This window comes from Podarcis erhardii (assembly GCF_964252035.2).
Source record: "Podarcis erhardii genome assembly, chromosome: 2".
In the NCBI taxonomy this organism is placed as follows: domain Eukaryota; kingdom Metazoa; phylum Chordata; class Lepidosauria; order Squamata; family Lacertidae; genus Podarcis; species Podarcis erhardii.
The window spans coordinates 45,628,606-45,644,280 of NC_138498.1; the positions used below are offsets into that span (position 1 = coordinate 45,628,606).

Consider the following 15,675-nt stretch of genomic DNA (forward strand, 5'->3'; position numbering starts at 1 on the left):
TAAGAAAAATATAGAAAACAAGTGAAGCAGTGGAAAAAGATGGAAAATGGTAACCATGGAAGGGTGGAGGGGAGTCAAAGGATTCAGGGAATGCTAAATGATGATGATGATGATGATGATTAATGTTTGAATTTAAATTTGCAATGTAAAACTTACACCCACCCACAGTGGTACCTGTGGTTACATACACTTCAGGTTACATACGCTTCAGTTTACAGACTCCACTAACCCCGAAATAGTACCTCGGGTTAAGAACTTTGCTTCAGGATGAGAACAGAAATTGTGCTCCGGCAGTGCAGTGGCAGCGGGAGGCCCCATTAGCTAAAGTGGTGCTTCAGGTTAAGAAGAGACCTACGGAACGAATTAAGTTCTTAACCTGTGGTACCATTGTGTGTGTGTGTGTGTGTGTGCAGCCACCATGGATTGGAACCAAGCTCCCATTGGCAGCATTACCCAACCAGCACCGAAAGAACTCTGGTGCGCAGGGTGATGAGTGGTGGCCAAGGGGAGGAGAAATGGCAGTGATGCTGTCCCTTTGCACAGTAGTAAGCAGGTTGGAGTGCATTTTGGATAGGGTGGCCTAGGGAGAGGGGCTTGCTCCTGCTCCTGTGCATGGTGGCAAGCAGGAGCCCTGCCCTGGTTGGAGGGGACATCAGTGGCACTATGTCCAAAGCCCATGAAGTGTGATGCTGGCCCTGTAAGTGAAAGTGGGACTGTAGTTTGAGCTAGGAATACGGAAGACCCTGGTTCAAATTTTGCTTCTGATATGAATTCACCAAGTGGCTGAAATTTCCCAGCCTCAGTTCTCTCCTCTGCAATATGGGGGATAAAAATACTCATTTACTTTGCAAGCTTGTGAAAATTACCACTAGATAATGAATGTGATTTAAACACTCGAAAGCACCATAAAAAGGCGAAGTGTTGCTGTTGCTGTTGCTGTTGCTGTTGTTGTTATAATACACATTGAGCATTATCTTTGTCTGCTCACTGTTCTCTACTATGTAGACAAATGCAGGTTGCAAAGGGACTTAGACACATTTATGTCCCATAAAATCTCTCTGGTTACTATGCCAAAAGCAAGCATTCTGTGGAACTGGGCAGGGTGAAGGTTTTGTCGAATAGGGAGCATCACCACAGGCATTCAAAATGTACTCAGAGAACAAAGGAGCAACTCAGTGTTTCATTGCATCTGGAATCCCTTTAATTAAATATCTTTGTCTGCTGTTTGTTGTGCTTGTCAGCCTACAGCACTGGCTGTTGTTTGGCTCATATTAGCAAATGAAACCAAATGTTGGGGAGGGGGGAAGAGGAGGAGTTTTGGTTCTGACTGCTTTTCTGTTTTTACTCAGGGAGACCTAAGAAGAGCCCTGCTGGATCAGGCCAGGGACTCAGTTAGTCCAGAACCTTTTTCTCACAGTGGTCAACCAGATGCCTAAAGGGAAGTCTAGAAGCAGGATCTGAGGGCAACAGCACTTCCCACTTCTGTGGTTTCCAGCAATGTATTGTTACGAGTTTGTGGGTGCTGGACCTGATTGCATATTACATTGTACGCTTCCGAGCACAATTCAAAGTGTTGGTGCTGAGCTTTAAAGCCCTAAATGGCTTTGGTCCTGTATACCTGAAGCAGAATCGCCACCCCCGTCGTCCAGCCAGGACACTGAGGTCCAGCTCCGAGGGCCTTCTGGCGGTTCCCTCACTGCGAGAAGCCAAGTTACAGGCAACCAGGCAGAGGGCTTTCTTGGTAGTGGCACCTGCCCTGTGGAATGCCCTCCCAGCAGATGTCAAGGCAATAACTCTGGTGATATATTGCCATGGGAACGAAATATTTTTTCTATTGCATCTCAATACAGGGCTTGTTTTGGATATTATTCAGGAATACAGTGGTACCTCAGGTTAATTCGTTCTGGAGGTCCATTCTTAACCTGAAAATGTTCTTAACCTGAGGTACCGCTTTAACTAATAGGGCCTCCCACTGCCGCCGCCCAATTTCTGTTCTCATCCTGAAGCAAAGTTCTTAACCTGTGGTACTATTTCTGGGTTAGCGGAGTCTGTAACCTGAAGCGTCTGTAACCTGAAGCATCTGTAACCAGAGATACCACTGTAGTATAGGCTGAAGAATTGGCTTCAGTGTTTAAAGGACAGGGGAGAGTAAGGGGACTTTCCTGATGGGCCTCTCCTTCCACTTCTCATGCATCTGGCTTAGCAATATAGTGCTTAATGCATAGCGTGTGAAGCTGCCCTATGCCCTTAGGTTTCACAGCTGTTTGTTTCCTTACACAGAAAATTAGCTATGAAAAGCACGCTAAGGAAATATGAGAGATTGGTTTTCTTGCTTTCCAGCTAACTAGAGCACAGGTTGATTTTATTCTATTAATACCCAACATGATTTAAGAATGAAAAAGAAGAAGGGAGGAACAAAACTTTTGGGCAGAATGCTGATTTTCCTTCCTAGCTTCTGCTGTGTTTGAGGCTTGTGGCAGATGCAGGAGTTGAGCTGACATTCAAACTTCAGATGCACAAAACTTCACCCAGTTTCTGAATGTTCATTGATGTTAACATGCTACTAACAAGCAGAAAAAGAATGCCACATGGTCAAATTAAATTGAGACTCTCACTTCACTTGGCTAATGAACAGTGCCAGAAGGAAGTGTTGCATGAATTCCACTCATTATCTTTTAGATATCTGTGTTATAAATTGAAATTCTTGAAATATTGTTGATGCTTTTATCTTTTTTTCTGATTTATTTCAAAGATTCAGTAGCTGGGCAGATGAGAATATGCACATACTTGCAAAATTTGGTTTTATTTCAACAAGACCTTAATATACCTGTTCACAGCAGAAAAGCACAAATCAACAACGCTGACAAAAAGGAGCTTCCATTCCAATGATATGGATGGGTAGAGAAATGAATGATGCATAAATATACATTTGCATTTACTGTTAAAGCAGATGAGTAGAAAAAACCAGGTGTGATTTGTTCTGCTGCTCCGCTTAAATAGTTATCATCTCACCAGCTAATTTCCTATAACTCATGAAAATGGATGCATCCAGGAAAGGAAGGCTAGAAAGTAAACAGGCATCCCTCAATGAACATTAAAAGTCAAATGGAGTAAGAAACGTGTCGCAGCAAAGTCTCATAAGGTGAAATCCAACGTTGATTCAGCAGAGGCATGTGCTAAGAAAACAGTTGTCCTAGACCTAGACTATTGCCTCAGGCAAATGAGGGTACTACTTTGGTGAAAGCAAGAAGGTCTGAGCCTGGTAAGCTCCTGAACTGGAGACACCCTGGGAACCTCATGTATGCCACCTTGGTTGCATTACAGAAGAAAGAAAATAAATAAAAGGATGGCCTTTTTGTAGATTTTGTCTTTCTCCTCTACCACCTTCCACATTATTTTGAAGCATTCCCTCAACCTGCAGAAACGGATTTTGGGGAGGAAGTGCAGGAGGCTGCCAGGGGTAGGGGAAATAATAAAAAATTACCTCCCCTTCTCTGGTGGTAGCAGATGGCTTGTGGAATGGCAGCAGTGGATTTTACCCATATGGATTCAGTTGGCTAAAAATACTTCAACTTCACATAATGAAAGCAAACTGAGTGGTTTCAGGTTAGGTGGCGGCGCTGTGGGTTAAACCACAGAGCCTAGGACTTGCCGATCAAAAGGTCAGTGGTTCGAATCCCCGCGACAGGGTGAGCTCCCATTGCTCGGTCCCTGCTCCTGCCAACCTAGCAGTTTGAAAGCACGTCAAAGTGCAAGTAGATAAATAGGTACCACTCTGGTGGGAAGGTGCGCTGCTCTGGTTCGCCAGAAGCGGCTTAGTCATGCTGGCCACATGACCCGGAAGCTGTACACCGGCTCCCTCGGCCAGTAAAGCGAGATGAGCGCCGCAACCCCAGAGTCAGTCACGACTGGACCTAATGGTCAGGGGTCCCTTTACCTTTACCTTTATACTCCTTTTGGAGGAAGGGTAGTTCATGGTGACATGATAAAGACAGATGAAGTTACTAATGGTGTGGAGATAGCAGACGGAGCTTTCTCTCTTATCTTGCTACCCCCTGCTTGGTGAGGTATATACAAAAGAAATATTTTGCACAATATATACTGGATACGCAATGCACTGTCGAGAACATAAAAACAGCCCATCTAGTCCAGCATCTTATTTTCACAGTGGCCAACCAGATCCCTATGGGAAGCCTGCAAGCAAGACATGCGCGCAGCAACACTGGAGGTAAAATATAGCCATCAGGACTAATGGTCATTGATAGTTTTCTCCTCCATGAATTTGTCCAAGCCTCTTTTAAAGTCATTGAAGGTGGTAGTTAACTTAGATGTAATATATGTTGAGGGCCTCTCACCGAAACAGCTTTAAAAAGGACTAGATAAATTCATGGAGGATGAGGCTGCCATGCTATTTTGTTGTTTAGTCGTTTAGTCGTGTCCGACTCTTTGTGACCCCCATGGACCAGAGCACGCCAGGCACTCCTGTCTTCCGCTGCCTCCCACAGTTTGGTCAAACTCATACTAGTAGCTTCGAGAACACTGTCCAACCATCTCGTCCTCTGTCGTCCTCTTCTCCTTGTGCCCTCCATCTTTCCCAACATCAGGGTCTTTTCCAGGGAGTCTTCTCTTCTCATGAGGTGGCCAAAGTATTGGAGCCTCAGCTTCAGGATCTGTCCTTCCAGTGAGCACTCAGGACTGATTTCCTTAAGAATGGAGAGGTCTGATCTTCTTGCAGTCCATGGGACTCTCAAGAGTCTCCTCCAGCACCATAATTCAAATCATCAATTCTTTTGCTATAACCAGTGAACATACACAGGAACTCAGGTGCCAAATCAGACCATTGGTTCTCCTGATTCAGTATTATATACACTGCCTAGCGGTGACTTTCCAGGATTTCAGACAAGGGGCATTCCTAGCCCTACCTGGAAATGCCAGGGATTAAACCAGGGACCTTCTGCATGCAAGGCAGATAGTATAGGATTGTACTCCTGACACTTCAGTGGCTACTAACCATGATAGCTAAGTGCGGACTATACAGGAACGCAAGACCCCCCCCTCCCAAGGAACTTTATCTCACACATCATAACCTGCCATATCACAGAACAGGGAAAACCTAGCGAGCTTCGCCATTGATTTAAACATTAAAAACAAGCCATGCTATGTTTTTGAGCCATGTAAAACGAAGCATTGAACCGCACTGCTTTTGATAATGGAAACTTCACTTCTAGGCTGCAAATTAAAGCTGAAAAGCAGCTCGCAGTTAAAATTCACATCAAGTAGTAGAGAGCATCATTAGAAGGTCATAGGCAAGAGCTTGTGACTCCATGAATAGCAATTAATTCCAATCAATATAGAAATTAGAGAGAAAGATTAGAAAGTGGTGAAATTTACACAGTGAGAGCTAATTTATATTTTTAACAAATTGTATCCTGCTGCACAATCAGTAAGGTCAGAATTAAGATTCAAGACCCAGTTCCTCATTGTCTTTTCTTGTTAAGTGTCAGTGCGTGAGCAACCTTGGACAAGGAGCGCAAGCATAAGTGAAAATATAAATAAAAACAAAAGGCTCCCATTAGCAGAGGCTCCCGTTAGTCCCTCTGTAGTTAAATGTGAGCAATTTAGTAATCAGCCAGATGCATCCAGGAAACCCACAAGCCAGGCATGAAGGCAATAGCTGTCTCCTGCTGTTGCTCCCCAGGAGCTAGGATTCTGTTGCGGAATTTTTCTGCATAGTTAATTTATTCAAGTCACTGCCAAAGGATGTTTAGATGGCTTTAAAGGGGGATAGACAGATTCATGGAGGACAAGGAAGGATATAAGGATATTTTAACCCTGATGGCTATGTTGTACCCTCCACTGTCAGAGGCAGTACAGCTACTGGGTGTTTTGACTGTGCAGAGGATTTGCTAAAGCTCCCTTTTAATACATTCAGGAATCTCAAATAAAGAGCAAGTCCTAAAGGTCAAAAGATGGAACACTTGATTGAGACCATTGGGAGAAGGCAGGGAAAGTGGGGGTTTCTATTAACCCCCACCCCAATTAATGGCTTCATATTCTCTCGTATTAGTCTCTCGCTTTTGTCAAGGATGCCCATGGGCATAGAGAGTTTAAGGTCAATTGTGTGAAAGGGTATAAGAAAGCTATGGGAAGTGGGGGGAGGGAGGGGAAAGGCTCCAAGAGCATTGTCTCCCCAAACCTCATAAAAGGAAAGCAGCAATATGGCCTCTCTGAACTTTCTGGATTGCATGCTCAGAATAAGAAGCTGAAAGGGCTGTTTCATTCCATCTACTGTGTGTGTTCTGCAAGGTGCCTTCCTTTCTAAGAGTAATGAAAACTTAAATTTGCAGAACTGCTCGCTGGTGGCCTTTGTCTGTGAAAATGTCAGGGGCCTAGAGACACAAGGTTTTGCACTTCACACCATCCAGATTTCCAGAAAAGAAACCAGGAATATAATTTGATCAGAGACCAAAGCTTAGAGGGACTAATTGGGGAAGAGAAATTGAATGCACATCGCTTCCTGTGTATGTATTAGGGGACAGTGTGCTCTCTGTATTGGACCACAACACAAACAGATGCTCCGCATTGCAGTCTGTCTCAATGCTCCTTTACTTTTTCTGGCTGGCAAGGGTGCCTCTGGCAGATCTAGTTTGCCAACAAGTGGAGGAAAAGCCACAAGAAAAACAAACATCACAGAGTAAGTACGGTATATGAGTCGATATTGCTATCGCTTTCTCTTCGATGGTACCACACCAAAACAATTCAGAGGATGACTACAAGGCAATCCCACTCTTATAATCCAGCAGGTACTTTTTCAAATTCTAGTGTTCATAATTACTTTACTCCTTTTGGTAAAGAGAGGGAGACTACTGGTGAGATAAGAATACCACCTAAGGAAAAACTTCTGCCAAACCCAAACTATCCTGGTTAACTAAAGACTGAATGCGAAATAGAGAATCTGAGCACTCCTTTAATCTTCTCACAGCCTCAGCATGGGTCACAGAACTGATATGTTCTAGGAGGAATTAATCAATGATTTTGGATCCAAGATGGTCTTCTGAATCTATTTTTTAAATAATTCCACAAACTATCAAGTTCTTACAATCCGCAATGGAAGTCAACAGGTGGAAAAATACAAATTGTTACATGCTCTGCACTCCCCCAAGTGGAGAGAAGTTTTGGGTCACCACTACTTGGGATCTAACTTCCTCTGACAATGAGGAAGATCCCACTACTTGGGATCTAACTTCCTCTGCAGTGTATCTGAAGAAGTGTGCATGCACACGAAAGCTCATACCAAGAACTGACTTAGTTGGTCTTTAAGGTGCTACTGGAAGGAATTTGTTTTGTTTTTCCTCTGACAAGTTTCTGTAGTCCATTCACAAACACATCTAGGACACAGGTAAAGGAGGCATGCAGGAGACATACTCTTCACAAGTCACTGCTTCTCGAACCCAGAGAGGCATGGTTCTTCCAGATTTTTTTTACTTATTCCTTCTCCTTTTTGCTTCTCTTTGTCTCTCTGTTTCAAAACTGCCATTTCTGCACACACAGAGTTTACATCAGCCCTTACCCTCAGTTGTAAAAGAGAAGGAAGACCACCTTCTCAAAGCTCCAATGGCTACCATTTAGAAAAATTCCCAATATCTCCAAATTATTAGCTTCCATTGAGAAAACATTAATCAATCATTCTGGGCTATTAGCAACCCCAGCCCACCCCAGGCTTTGACTCAGTAGCCCAATAGTAAGACAATCTACTGAACTTTACATGCAAAGACAAGCGTTTAACTCAAACCTAAGTATTGGAGAGTTCAGAATCCAAACAGAAAAGAACAAAAATATGTTTATTATAATTGTGAGGCTGGGGCTGGAAAAGAATTACTTACCCAATTGACCAATCTCTTCTCTGGCAATCTCATATACCGGAAGTGTCCCAGTGTCATATCTCTGTGTCGATTGCAACATAGATTTTCCAAAAGGTTGAATATGAACCAGGCAGCACGGCTTCCAGCACCAAAGCCCCAGCTTACTGATTGACAAAGAGGGAAAAAAATCAGTGTATTGGCAAAGTCAGAAGATACGTAATGGAGTTTATTCCCCTAGTAGCTGGACAAACTGGAATTGCCAGAGAGATAAAGTGACCGTGTGCCCCACCCTGTCCTTTGGCACATTTCTTGAGAGTGGAGGGAACTTGACGCTAAAAAGAACGTGAGGAGATAAAGACTTGCTTTACATATCGGAATGCAATATCACATTTTTGTGGTACAGATAAAGAATGTTTGCCTTTGTGAATGCTTGAATATGTTAAAGGAATATCTAAATGGAACATTTCCAGATCCACCAACTGACTTCTAAGTAAGTGGGCAAAATGCAACTGTGATCAAGGAAACGGTTACCACTTCCCACATTGCACAGCCTGGTGCACCCTGGCCCTCGTCTATACAGCTGTTGTGTGAGCTGAGCTAATGTCCTTTTATCAAAAGCTATTTCATGATCCCAACTAAGTTCTTGACCCTCCTTTCTTTATTTTTAAGCACACACGCATGTATTGGGGTTTGAACTGTAGCATATTCATTTCTTCATGAATTGAAGAAATGTAGCATTCATTAAAAAGTAAAAGCCTTAAAGAAAGAAGTACTTGTGCATAGAGAATGTATGAAGACAGTAGATAAAGAAAATGGAATGTGAGAAGACTGCTGTCTGGATGTGCCTTGGGGTGCTTCCAGAAGGGGGCTTTTTGTAGGGCAGGAGATGCTCCAACATGCAAATTTTCCACAGAGTCCACATGATGTCATTGGCATCAGAATGTCAGCCCATATTCTGTCACCCTACCCTCCCTGTAGCTGAATTTACCCTTTTTGGAAACAATTCTGACAGGACAGTTTATTTGCTTTTTAACTGTTGCCAATGACCCATTTGTGATCACTGAATGACCTGTTTACAGTACTGAGCCCCTATCTGGAAGCCCCCATAAACTCACAGTTCAACAAGCCAGCTTCACAATTTTGCACAATGCAGTTAGCCAGCCCCATGAATTTCAAAACTGCTGGGCTCAGCTGACACATGTGGAAGCCAAAGGCAGCCAAGCTTGAGGCATGAGGAGCTTATGTTAGTATTGCATTGGCTGATGTGGTGTTCTCTCTATGAAAGCCAGCCCACATTTAGAAGATGGAAAAGGCAAAATGGATACATAATGTGCTGGGGGAACCTGGCTATAGGACAATTTACTGTTGTGACTCTGACATGGTCCACAAAGCCTGAGTGGCAGAATTGTGAGCTAGCCCCATGCTGAAGAGACCAGTCCACTTGGTGCCAAATTCTACATTTATCCACACAGGCCCACATCTTCTACTTGCCAATTTGGCCATTGTGACAATAGACCTGATGGAAACAAAGACTGGGAATGCAGCCATGATGTAGCTGCTCTGACATTTTCTAGAGTGGTTGAGTGGTTTGTTTTTCAGTTTGTTGCTGCTTCACAAAGTTCTGGGCTACTACACATGCTATAAATGGCAGAGTGCACATGAGCTGTCTTGGGGAGAAGATGAATAGGCTGCAGCTTCCAGGTTTTTATATCTCTCATCTTTCCAGCCCTGAGCAGCAAGTGACCCCAAAATGAGCTCTCCTCCTCCTTGCTCCTCTGCTTGACCTGCAGCAATGTATTTGGTACTCCGTTGGTGGGCTTTAAAATCCCAGCCTTCTGATTGTGGTTGAGTTTGTGGGTGTCAATCTCCTTTGTGCTATGAGTTTCAGACTCCCCTGTGGTGGTAGGGGTTTCTGGGTTCCAGACACTGAACCTCTGGATTCAGCAAATGTTAAAATATAAACCAGGCCAGTTTCCTGATGAGGAAATTAGGAGTACAAAAGGAAGGCGATGAGCCATTAGGAAAGCCAAAGAGGGGGGGGGGGTCTGTGCTAGATGGCAAATGGGAGGGCTCCCTCCCTGAACTCAGAGTTATTTAGAAGACAAAAGCAGAGTCTGAGGGAGAGTTTTTGGGTTGGCTGTGATGTGACTTAGAGGGAAAATGGTTGCAGGCTGCTAAAGGCAGAAAGCTGGAGAGAGGGTCAAAGCATGATGGAAGATTCTGTTTGAATCCAAGGCTGCAGCTATGGGAGGAACAAGACCCTCTTGGGGTATTAATGCTGGGAACTCCTCCACTGTAGCCTCAGGTTGTATATATGTGTGAATAAACTATATGTCATAAAAACACCATGGTCGTCGCTGTGCCTCATTCCCAAAAGGAAACATGGACCTTGGATAAGTGTCTGGAACCCCCGGAATCTCACACCACTTGGAGATTGGGGTTCCATGCAACAATATGTTTCCATCTCCCTTTCTTCAGAATTCTTTAAAAGAAAAATCCTATCATGCTTATACTTTTAAAATACATCCTTTTGTCTTCTTCCCCTGCTATGCTAGCATTTTTTTCAATTTCAGCAGGAGTCAGTTTTTGTCCCAGAGCAAACACTGCTTCATAAAGCAGTGAGCTAATTTTTTAATTTTTAAAAATAACATAAAAAGAGCTTTGTGAATTCAGACCAAAGGCCCATTCTCACAGGGGCCAACCATAAACTTATGGAAAGCCCAAGAGCAGGACATGGACACAATAACACTCCTCTGCTCATGTTCTGGAATTCAGATGGCCTCTGTCACTGGAGGCTGTGCATAGCCATCATGGCTAGTAGCTATTGCAGCCATATCCTCCATCAATTAGCTGCTTGCTTTTTTGCTTATGGTGTTTTCAGTGTGGCTTACAGCAATAAATAGTTAAAATGCAGTTGTCATAAAATAATAAAAAGCAACATAAAATTATCTGTTGCAGAAATTAAAACAGTTCACACCACGCGTTTAAAAGCACATGCCTTCCTCCAAATAATCATGGGAACTATAATTTGTTAAGTGTTCTGGGAATTGTAGCTCTGTGAGGGGATAAACATCAGTCCCCATGGCTCTCAGGTAGGGAGCCAGGATTGTTAAAGTGGTAGAAATATGCTTTACATGTATGGTGTGGATGTGACCAAATGCACATCACAGGGTCTTCCAGTTTCCAGAAATAAACTCTCCGTAGGGCAGAGAGTAGGCAGATGCATTTTGATTCTGATGCTCACGTGTGTACATGCATGCACAGAACACAAAATGTCAGCTCATTGCTGACCTTCTATTCCACACAACCACCTGTCCAAATAGCACATGGTGGCCCTCTGTGTGAAAGGTTTCATAAATATTTTGGGAGGATGTTCAGTGTCTAGAGAAGGGGAAAGAAAAGTGCTTTGGTGTAGGATGAGATGCCAATACCCATACCTACAACCCACTCTAGAGACAACAAATTCTGCTTTGTGTACACCCACCCACTCTAATAATGGAAGATGGCTTTATTTCAGGAACCATACTTATCTTTCCTACTTTTTCCTCCACACAAAAGGATCCATGTTGAGTTGCCTTTCTGAGCCTTGATGACTGTATGAAATGATTGCATCCCTAGTGATTGTATGCAGATTATTGTGAAGGTAACATTTGTAAGTGAAAACATCTGACTGTAAAGAACAACTCAGTAAAGTGTCTGATTAATGTGACTTCCGCACACAGCCTGAATGCTTACCTGGCCCTTATGGCCCAGCCAATACACATAAATGAACAAGAAAGCTAGAAATTACTTTGCAGGCAATTATAGTTGCTTGTAGAATAAAGTCAACTCAGATAAACTCCAGTCAGAAGCATATTGATTCCAATTTATAACCTGTTAAAATACAATTCCTGCCTGCCCAGGTAACAGTGCTCTGGAAAATGCTATTAGGGCCTAAAAGATGACTGGAATTAATGCTGGGTAAATAAAAATGGCTTAGAGACAGCAAGATTTCGGTCTGAAACAAGCAACTTTGTATGGATCCATTGGGGAGAAAGTTTTTAACTGTTAACATTTCCAGGGGCAGAAATAACAATAATCAAGTTTTCTTTAAACTTCAAAATGACATGTTCTTCAGTACAAAGGGGAAAAAATCACTTCAAGAAAATAATAATAAAGAATTAAATAAGATTCCAGAGAGGACAAACTATAGAAAGTATGTAACAGAAAGATGTCACCAGTTCACCTGCTCATAAAAGGACACAATGCAATCTACAATGGCAAAACTCTACATGGTTTTAATCTAAGCAGGAGCAGGAGCAAAATGTATCTTTTTAAGAAACTCAACTTTCATCTAGGTCACACCTAGATTTTTGAGGGTATATTTACTGAGACCTTTCATGGGTGCCAAAGGAGACACTGCCTGACACACTGGTGTCTGTAGGTGCCACATTAGTGACTGCCAGCACACATGCGTGATACATAATGATGCAGAAACAATGTGTTGTCTTTATTGAATAGACGTTCCTTTACCATATAAGGGTGAATTGTGTGAATTTACAACTTTGCAATTCCAGTCACATTACAGAACAACCAAATTGTGCACTAGTGGGTAGACATAGTGGTTTAGTTTCCACAAATACAGCAGAAGTTCCATTTTAAGCTGGCTTTATGAATAGAATAGAATAGAATACTTTTAATCTCAGGGTCGTGGAGTTGAGAGCCATATTGTGTGAAAGATTCCAGCATTGCAGGGGGTTGGACTAGATCATTCTTGTGGTCTCACCTCAACAGTTCCATAATTCTATAATTAGATCTTTATTATGTTGGTACTCATCAAAATAATTATGATGCTGGTACTGTGGTTGGCTTATCTGCATTTAAAGATGACCATCTGAGGTAGATGGAAGGGTAAGAGTAAAGTGGAATGTTGCTCATTTTTGTTTTCTATTAGTTGACTATCATTTTTATATCTATTGCGTTTTTACTGCTCTACCATTAGCTGATTATTCTATTTGTTGTATTCTCATTGGTCTAGCATTACAGATTAGTTAAACTGTTGTTTATCAAGTACTACACTTTGAAGTGTAGGAAGTGAAAGCTGAACCATCAAGAAGGCTGATCGCCAAAGAATTGATGCTTTTGAATTATGGTTACAGATAGGTAGCCGTGTTGGTCTGCCATAGTCAAAACAAAATAAAAAAATTCCTTCTAGTAGCACCTTAAAGACCAACTAAGTAGTTGGTCTTTAAGGTGCTACTGGAGGGAATTTTTTTATTTTGTTTTGAATTATGGTGCTAGAGAAGACTCTTGAGAGTCCCATGGACTGCAAGAAGATCAAACCTCTCCATTCTTAAGGAAATCAGCCCTGAGTGCTCACTGGAAGGACAGATTGTGAAGCTGAGGCTCCAATACTTTGGCCACCTCATGAGAAGCGAAGACTCCCTGGAAAAGACCCTGATGTTGGGAAAGATGGAGGGCACAGGGAGAAGGGGATGACAGAGGATGAGATGGTTGGATAGTGTTCTCGAAGCTACCAGCATGAGTTTGACCAAACTGCGGGAGGCAGTGGAAGACAGAAGTGCCTGGCGTGCTCTGGTCCATGGGGTCATGAAGAGCCGGACACGACTAAATGACTAAACAACAACAACACTTTGAAGTCTCAGCTGTTTGCTTGAGACAATATGTCTGGGCTGAGGGATGGAGATGGTGGTAAGGAATACTGTTTTTACAAGGAGGCTGTAGATGTTTTTTATACCACAGCCAGGTATTTGTATAATGGAATAACTTGGGTGGCGCTGTGGTCTAAACCACTGAGCCTCTTGGGCTTGCTAATTGGAAGGTTGGCAGTTTGAATCCCTGCGACGGGGTGAGCTCCCATTGCTCTGTCCCAGCTCCTGCCAACCTAGCAGTTCAAAAGCATGCCAGTGCAAGTAGATAAATAGGTACCGCTGTGGCAGGAAGGTTAACGGCATTTCCATGCACTCTGGCACTTATCACAGTCCTTCGTGCACCAGTAGCGATTCAGTCATGCTGGCCACATGACCTGGAAAATTGTCTGTGGACAAACACCTGCTCCCTCAGCCTGAAAGCTAGATGAGTGCTGCAACCCCATAGTCGCTTTTGACTGGACTTTACCATCCAGGGGTCCTTTACCTTTACCTATAATGGGATAAACACTTTTGGGTTGTGGTTTTATTGATATTATTTACTGATGAATTGTTGCTATTATGCCTTTTGGTTTAAATGATGTGTTATGTTTGTTAATGTATTGATTGTTAGCTACGCTCAGCTCTAGATTGGAGGAAGAGACAAGATATAAGAACCATGAATGAATGAATACATACATACATACATACATACATACATACATACATAACCATGGCTTCCTCTTTGTCTTGCAACCCACCATAATTCTCCCTTCTGCTTACTCTTTTAAAATACTGCTCATAGCAGGGTTGGTTCTAACATTAATTAGAATGAGGAGGCTGCCTCAGGCAGCTGATTTTAAGTGTCATAAAGGGCAGCAAATTAGTTATTTAATAAATTCTTGTTGTGTTTTACTCCCAGGGAGGGGGAGAGACACTAATGGGATTTTTTGGACCCAGACACCAAAGATGTCAGTAATTGTAATGATTATTTTGCATTGTTTTTAAGGAGTCTTCTACTATACGTTGTACACTGCTTTAACATTGTACATGAGTTGGCAGTATATAAATACTTTTATAAGCAAGCAAGCAAGCAAATAGAAGGGGAATAACATTACCATGCATGTGGCCTGAGGAGCAGAGATCCTATTTGCTGCTTCACCACAGGTAGCAGCCATGCCCTGATCCTCCTCACTAGGTTGCCATGGGCTAAAAGTGTTTCTCACCCCTTGGCTTCTTTCACCTGTTCAAACAAATTTAAGCAAAACAAACCCGCAGGCTTGATGTTCTGGATCAATCAAGAGAACAGGTAAATAAATTAAATCGAGCAAGGACAAGTTTCCTAAAAGAAATTGGTGAGTACATCATGAAGAGTGAGCATCATGGCACTCCTCAGTCACTTCCTCACCAGAAATCCTGTCTTTTGCATTGGTCATTGTTCTTTTAGAAGAATGCTGGCAAGCTCTCACATGTCCAGTGAATATTTGAAAATGTGGAGGTAGGCTAATGAGCACTGCAGTTGTCAGCAGTGGTTGCCATTCCCAAATGTAATGTCATAATTCTGGACATTCACCAGAACAGTTGCAGGACTGTCAACATTCCCTTGTGGCTGCCAACAGCCTTTGCATTTTGGAAATTCCTTGTAACATACACCAGGCAGAATGAGTGTCTTGTGACTTGCAGTGTGCTGGCTTAGCCTGGGGGCTCTCATAAATACTTAAATCCAGCCCAGGGCAGGAGGGGTGTTTGTGTTGCTGCCTGACTATACCCAGAACAGTCACTGCTTCATAATTTGTGTGGGAGAGACAGGCTGTCATAATGATGGGTGCATCACTAGCCAGCCTCATTTTCCTTCACTCAAGTTTGTGCTGAGAATGTTAAGGGTCAGGCTTGTGCAAACTTGTGAAGCTTTACACACACACACACACACACGTAGCAACCAAACCAGAATTAGTGTTTAAGCAATGAATTACAATCTGCAACACAGATTCGATTTTGCTCTCTTTATTCCAGATACGAAAACCTATTGCTTACTTTACGTGATCCAGAGTCCCAATCTTTTTTTTAATGATAAATAAAAATAATTGTGAATGTTAGCAGGCACAGTGGGACAGCTGAAGGAATATGAGGTTGCCCAACTGTACTGCGGTGGGCATCTTTCTGAATAAGGCAAGACAAAAATGTGA

At 42.7% G+C, this 15,675-nt stretch overlaps 1 protein-coding gene across 4 annotated transcripts in view; it reads right to left on the bottom strand.

Annotated features, from left to right (window-relative positions):
• Window positions 1–15,675, bottom strand: part of LOC309333344 (phospholipid-transporting ATPase VB-like) — a 145,728-nt gene that overhangs the window by 58,148 nt on the left and 71,905 nt on the right. For 3 of the 4 annotated variants that reach the window (XR_014152466.1, XM_081846716.1, XM_081846715.1), the window contains exon 1: window positions 7,884–9,372. Coding sequence is in view for 1 of the 4 variants with exons in the window: in XM_081846717.1 (XP_081702843.1) it covers window positions 7,884–8,026 (143 nt within the window). In the remaining 3 variants the exon portion in view is untranslated. Of the gene's footprint in view, window positions 1–7,883; window positions 9,373–15,675 lie in introns of those variants that run through there. The other variant, XM_081846717.1, reaches the window with a different exon arrangement.